We start from the raw sequence: 7123 nt of genomic DNA, 5'->3' as shown, positions 1-7123 counted from the left end.
GACTTAGCGTAGCTCAGGTAGCTTTGCGAGAGATACTTTTATAAGAGAAACGACAATTATTTCATAAATATAACTGTAAACGTGTATTCACTTTGGAATCTTAGTCTAGAATTGCCAAGATCCTCTTTTTTCTATCTTATTTTTTTAAATACATTCCAAACACAGATCTATATTCATTCAGCCAGTATTTCTACTCATAGAGTAGAGCGTAGACTACAGTACAACGCAGTTGCGACGACGCAACGCCCGTGTAGCATCTCCCTAAGACCTTTCACCTTAGAGAAAGCCGGCAGTGTATAAATACATCGAAAACTTATAAAGCTCGATGAAATAGTGCCGATTGTCACGTTCCCCAAAGACTATGTGACGATGCGACCTCCTTCCATCGACAGCCAGCCTTTTTATCACCTTTTCTCTAATCATTCGTTCGTCGTTGTTCTTTAATTCCGTTGCCTATCATACTCACTTTGTTTTTTGTTCACTGTCACTCTCTGCTTAATCGCTGAAACGAGCAGTGCTGCTCGTCTAATTTTGACCCGTTTACTAGTTTCCAAAAATCTCTTGTGCGATAAACATTTAAAAGATCACAAAAAAACGTTAAGGCTCAACTCACACTGGCGCAGAGTCGAAGCGTTGCGACGCGTCATGTTTTTCGCCTATAGCATATGCATCGCTATTTTCCGATTATTAAGGTTACAAATTTATGTTATGCAAATATGGAATCGAGAGTCGACGCCAGGCGGCGTAGTTGAAAAACTGGACGCGACGCGACGCTTCGACTCTGCGTCAGTGTGAGTTGGGCCTAAAATATTTTATAAAAAACCGGATTTATTTCCACTATTTTCTTTTTCCTTTAGAATTTTGAACTTTGAACTTGCTAAGCAAGATGTGTCGAGGCTGCGAAAGCGTACAACCTACAGGACATGCTTAAGCAGTGCCAGCAGTGTGTGTGACAACCCCTCTTCAACTATAACAAACTTGAAAACTGTCTTGAAATTGTACGGCAGCCGTTGTTGTTTCAGGTCCGCATGTTATGGCTTTCTACTCGTATTAGGCATCCTGCCATATAGATCCGAACGTAGCACATCGACGAAGTACAACGGTTTGCAAAATTTTATTGAAATCGATTACCGGAAAGTGCACAAAACCGGATTCATTCCCTAGTTCGCCACTATACCTGACTTAACACAGGAGTTAATAAAAATTGGTGCTCGATGCTTAAAAGTATATCGTGAGAAACACGCCTTCAATTGCAACGTAGCAAAATCAACCATTAAAATAATTGCTCGTTATAAAATTTAGACGCTACTCATAAAAATAAGTCTTCATACGTGAACAATCACCCTCAGAGGTGGAATATTTTCTTCAGAGGTGGAATATTAAATAGGTTTATCACAGAGGTACTCTCTTTCCAACATTAAAATAATCACCAAAATCGGTCCACAAATGCCGCCGGAGTTATCGCGTAACACAGTTACAACAAAAACATACAGTCGAATTGAGAACTTCCTCCTTTTTTTGAAGACAGTTAATAATAGAATTGTATTATTTGCATATATTTAGAATCTTTTTTCACAGGTAATTTTTTTTAAATGCTAGATGCATCTGTCAACTCAAAGAGGATAGAAATAGAAATCTTCAAGTGTCACGCTAATGTTTGCTCGATCTTTGGCGAGTGAAATTAAAATTCGTTGTGGTTGTAAACCTCTGTTAAAATGTGGTTTCCTTTGGTCACTAAATTGATACTTCCCGCGATTACCAAAACTGTACGCGGAGTACCATTAAACAAATGTCACAGTATATTTTCAATAAAGAATATGTTCGCGCCGGAAGAGTCGCCTTTACGGCAGGTAAGTTCTTACAGTAATTTGTTGTTTAGTCAAAAATTGTACTTACAGTACTTTACTGATCCGGCGTTTTTACATTGGATTAGACTGTGATCACGACAATAATAAGGTAATGAAATATACCGTATTGTTTTAATAGTACGGCATACCTAATTAGCACCAAGTATCTTAGGTATTTATACCGCACTACCTAAAGTTATAAAGTAAAACAAGTACGGTCAAGATTTCTTCGGACTTTGGCCTTTTGCAAGCGGCATAGAGTTGATTAAATGTAATGTTGTAGAATTTAAACGTTAATTGTTAAGCTTTGTGTGTATTTCAGGTCTTCAGTTTATTCAAATGAGAAACAGTTACTTTGTCACTTCAGTATTAGAGGACTTCTTTTTTCTCAATTGAATTATATTCACATTGCAGTCAGAATTCCTGTTGTCGCCTGTAGGAGTGAAACAGCACGATGTTGCCATAAATATGTTAAAGCAGCATTACCTGAGCGAACATGTGATGGTGCGCGCACGCAACATTAACTTCACCGATGACTGCGCCATAGACGAGTATCTCATATGCTTGTTTAAACAGGGTAACCTTTTCCATAGACAATCGATTAACTTTAATGTAGAAACTCCGTAAAAACCACCTTACACACCTACTAAAAACCCGTATTTATTCATAAAGTAATCATGAATGTTACCGATGATGTCTTGATGCAGGCATTGTTTTTATAAATGATATTACATATCGTCACAGCACATGTATGAAAATTTAATTAAATGTTAAGAAGAACAGTTATATTTTTTAGAGGAATAAAAATTAACTGGCAGCTGTTGATAGTCATTTTCACATAGTCACAAATTCATTTAAGGAGCAATCTATACTCTTCTAATGAACCATTTACGAGGTTTAAAACTATAGTGAAACAAAAACTTTACACTAAGGGCATAATACAGCTTTTGCGTACTTGGATGACAAAAATCCTTATGGACAAGCTAAACTATTATTAGTGAAGTTGTCATCAACCTATTGTATTTGAAACAAATATTGTAAATGATAAATGTATACATTTTTTTACAAAGAGTTTCTTACTCATTCTTCTCAGGGGAATCAGCCTTACTAATGAGTAGTAGAGTTTAATTAATGTGGCCATTTGAAGTGTAATTTGCTTACCTATGGAATAAAGATTGAGATTGGACATTTACTTTCATAATACCAAGTGACGGGATAAACAAGTCGTGTATCTGGTGGTGAGCGACTCGCGTATCCAAAACAGTTGCAGTGCCACTCAGAGCTTTAAATCACAAAGATCTTAAGGGCGTCAGTTAACCTGAGACATAAATTGACAAGTCCCATGTACCTGTAATTTCACCAGCGCTTACCCTTCAAAACCGGAGTGCAATAGTGCTTACATTATTGCTTAGTGGCAGAAACAGGTAAGGTGGCACTTGTGGTGGTACTTCCCTGGACGAATTCTTTCATAAGGAGCTCTACTGCTACTACATATAAAAGGATCAAAACATTTCATTATTTTAACTACCAAATAAGACATAAAATTAAAAGTATAATTGTCAGGAAACAAGTCAGGATATTGGACGTTGTCATTTGTTAGTTTCTCGACAATGACATTTAATTTCGTCAATTTGGTGAATTAGGTATAAAAAAAAGACAATCGCAATTTATTTAAACATTCTACTGGATGGCACTTCATAAATTGGTGTAATGAGATCTATTATTTATTCTGCGACCGCTTTACAGGTAACACTCTATTAGCACGTACGGATGACGGAACACCGGCTGGAATCTGCGTAGGCTTTGCTAGCAGGCCTGCCGATGTGAAAAATTTACGTAACTACGCTTTTTATAGACAAGTTAGTTCTTACGCACTCTCTATAAGTTCTTTCTCAGCGCGCAGTGGTACAAACAATTGTATGAATAGCTTGACGAATGAGGCACAAAATTCATGAGAGAGGACAGATAATGAAGCAAGTAAGTCAGTCAGGTCGACAGACTAAAGCACATATTAATTCAAATTCATTTGTTTCAACTTAAATTCTATTGGCGTCTTTTTTTTTCAACCTTATCATTCACTTCACACTTCACATCTTCCGACATTCTAAACGTGGAACAACAAACTTTGTTGGTTATAATTATTAATAAAAAGATCGAACACAAAGTAAAATTCCTTCAAATCTGATGGGGCTCGAGCCTACGTCTGTGCAACCGGCGACCGCGCTCAAGTGGGATCGAGTCAACAGACCTTACGAATTTTTCGATGCGTCTCTTACAGATCTTTGTAAATTAATTTTAATGAATTTTTAGCCGTAGCGCCACCTATGAGAAAGTATTTTCTTCAACGTTGTTTTTTTTACTTGTTTTGCTTAAGCGCCCGCGTTATGCTTAAGAGCGGCGACCGCTCAGTTACCACGCTTTCACGTACATTAATGGCGAATCTGAATTCTATTTACTAGGCAACACCATTTCAATTCCTCTTAATAATACAACCGTGCGGTCGCTGCGTAGACTAAAGAACCATTCTCGGCCCGGGATGTTCATTTAACTTAAAACGTAAATGCTAAATAAATAGAGCGTGCTTTGCCATGACAGTTAGATGCACGCGTTCGCTGCGCGGCGGCAACGCGACTCCGCGCGGCGTGAGCGCGATGAATAAAATTCGGGTCGAATAAATCCGCCCTAAGTCTGCCGACTCTGGAATTCTCCTTAAATTGCACTGTCCACGAACTTTTAATGATGTCTTCAACGAATCGCCAAGTAATGGTGTTATACTTTAACACAATTCGTTTTTGTGTTTAGAGTAGATATTGAACTGTAATGTGTATATTTATACACTCAATTTGTATTGGACAGAATCCAAATACAAAAGACTTCTTGTACTTCACTGCAAAGTTGCAAGAAACGCCCAATCTCTGGGAGACATTCAAGGAACCGAAGATTTTTGAAGTAAGACTACGCTAAGTAACATGTAGTTTCATTTTGATTTTATTTATTATCTCAACCCAGAGCTAGGAATAAATTTTAAAAAGATTGACTTTTGTAATACGCCAGATTCTCACAGTACCTAATCTGAAAAAAAAAAGTAAAATAAAACAAATAAACAGGTTTGCGGTGGTGGTGGTGGTGGTGGACGGTTTAGTTCAATTCCATGTACATCGACAACCGGGTACTCATTATAGTGGTTCTAGCGTGTACGTAACAAACATGCAACCGTTACAGCTCGCTAGTGAGTACACGGCTTAGAGTGCGTACAGATCAGACGAAAGTGCTGCACGCACGCAGTGCACCTCTGTAATTACATCTCAGGCAAGACTCGCGTAATGCGCGTGATCTGCGCGCGCTCGACGTTATTGGGTACATGTTGCAGTTAATTTTGTTTTATACACTTATAAGTGACGGGACGAACAAGTACCTACCCATGACAATTGCAGTGCTATTCAAAGCTTTAAATTGCAAAGATCTGAAGGGCATTCTGAAGCTCTGCTTCCGCCAGCATGAGACATACATGCAGATACACATCAAACCAAAATTGATAATTCGATAAACATTTAAAAATGGGCTATTACAATTTCGCTTTGGGTTCTTATAGACTGCACTTTAGGTCCTATAAATGTCATACATATCGCGTGTCGGATCGTCAGACATATTTAATGTAATGTTTTTTAGATAAGAATGCTGGCCGTGGCTCCAGAATTTCGCAGAAAAGGCCTTGCAACATCAATGGTCGAACGGGCAATGATGCAGGCGTATGACCAGGGATTAAATGTCACACGCATAGACTGCATTAATTGTTACGAGTAAGTTAATGTACACAATAAAGACACAAAGTTTCACGTCTCTCTGCAAGAAACGTTGGTTCACACTAAGTTTTGTGTACCTTATGGTGGCACTTCAATGGCAATTAGTATTTGCGCATTTGATATATTTGGCAAACGATCACTATGTGTAGATAGCATTATGTATAGCAAAGTATTTGCCTTGTTTGTCAATTCGAGAAATACAGCAAATACCATACATGCATTACCACGCGCTGGTCGGTTTCTCGACGCACATCAAAGGGGTTAAATAAGCAAATAAACCGTCCACCTGTGGTCATATTAATTTTTTTAACTCCTTATTTGGCTCCATATGTAGACGATCACATTTGTCAGTAACTGCACGTTTGTGTACATGAAAAATATTTTTCCAAGTACAACAAACAACCAATAGCGAATACGAAGCCGATTCTGCTGGGCAGTGTTCGTGAAGTTATGCCATTATCTTCTTGTCCAAAATATCAACCACACCAATTTGATAGATCCCATTGATCGTACCGGGAATTAAACCCGACATCTCCTCATCCAGCGTCCAGGTAAGCCGTTGAGCCACGTGGTTGTCGTTCGTATAGGTACCTGGGAGGTCGGCACAGTGAAACAAAACGAATTTTGTTACTGGCAACTTCTATACAATCTGTGTTTCCACAAATGCGTAAGAAGGTATGAGTCAATATATAATATCTAAAGAGGTCAGTAGCGCTTTAAGAGCTTTAGTGGCGTAAAACAATAATTGTCAAAGACAATTGCTACTACTACTAGTCTTTTTTTTTATTTGTCAAATCTAAGGGCCAGAGCAAACCGGCGGACGGTGGGCGAGAGCAACGAAGAGGAGCTTATCTCCGCCAGCGGACACTGATGAGAGATAATCCCTATGTCACCGTTCGCTAGGATTTGTCCCGTATCGAAAAGTCACCGACGCATTCAGTCAGACTCCGTCATATACTGGTGGATTCCGTCGTATATATCGGCGCCTCTTCTCTAGCGTATTCTTCAATATCGCAGCGAAATGCGCTGCGACACTACGAGGTCGGTCTCGGAGCATTGAAATTTTACCTTATTGGAATTGAAGTAGCATAAAATATTCATTGATAAATTTAATGTTCTCTGCCTTTTCTAAAATAGTTTGCGTACACAACCGACTTCTCTGTATCTCCGAAACCATCAGACATGGATATTAAGCAGATAATTTATTTAATTTATATTTCAGTTATAAAGTAGCAGAGCGTAATATGTTGCGTTGTATCGCAAAGTTCCCGTTGCACAAACTGCGCGGAACCCACGCACCTTTCATAAAACGAGGCTCACCACACAATGGATGGGTACGAGTCTACGTGGCAGCGAGACAAAACTTCGATGTCCCAGATTTGAAGATACTGCGCGATAAACACCAACACATTGAAAGCCTCATCGAGTAAAAATGGTGACCTAAGGAAACCACACCTCAAATATTTTACTATT

At 38.7% G+C, this 7123-nt stretch overlaps 1 protein-coding gene across 1 annotated transcript; it reads left to right on the top strand.

Annotated features, from left to right (window-relative positions):
• Positions 1-1443: 1443 nt before the first annotated feature.
• On the top strand, positions 1444-7123 carry LOC113227982. Its single transcript, XM_026461095.1, has 6 exons — positions 1444-1850; positions 2262-2424; positions 3594-3706; positions 4704-4796; positions 5517-5647; positions 6873-7123. Exons 1-6 carry the CDS (start codon positions 1716-1718, stop codon positions 7078-7080), a joined length of 843 nt encoding a protein of 280 aa, XP_026316880.1. The 5' UTR covers positions 1444-1715; the 3' UTR covers positions 7081-7123.

Source organism: Hyposmocoma kahamanoa, unplaced genomic scaffold (genome assembly GCF_003589595.1).
Source record: "Hyposmocoma kahamanoa isolate Upper Pololo Valley unplaced genomic scaffold, ASM358959v1 220, whole genome shotgun sequence".
In the NCBI taxonomy this organism is placed as follows: domain Eukaryota; kingdom Metazoa; phylum Arthropoda; class Insecta; order Lepidoptera; family Cosmopterigidae; genus Hyposmocoma; species Hyposmocoma kahamanoa.
The sequence above is the reverse complement of the archived record's forward strand: the minus strand, read 5'-3'. Positions and strand labels throughout refer to the sequence as shown.

What these genes read in the sequence shown, in the direction of transcription:
- LOC113227982 (XM_026461095.1), top strand. Translation starts at nt 1,716, where the DNA reads ATGTGGTTTCCTTTGGTCACTAAATTGATACTTCCCGCGATTACCAAA. An exon ending in AAGAGTCGCCTTTACGGCAG is followed by an intron (nt 1,851 to 2,261) that starts GTAAGTTCTTAC and finishes TTCACATTGCAG; the next exon opens with TCAGAATTCCTGTTGTCGCC. An exon ending in GACTGCATTAATTGTTACGA is followed by an intron (nt 5,648 to 6,872) that starts GTAAGTTAATGT and finishes TTTATATTTCAG; the next exon opens with TTATAAAGTAGCAGAGCGTA.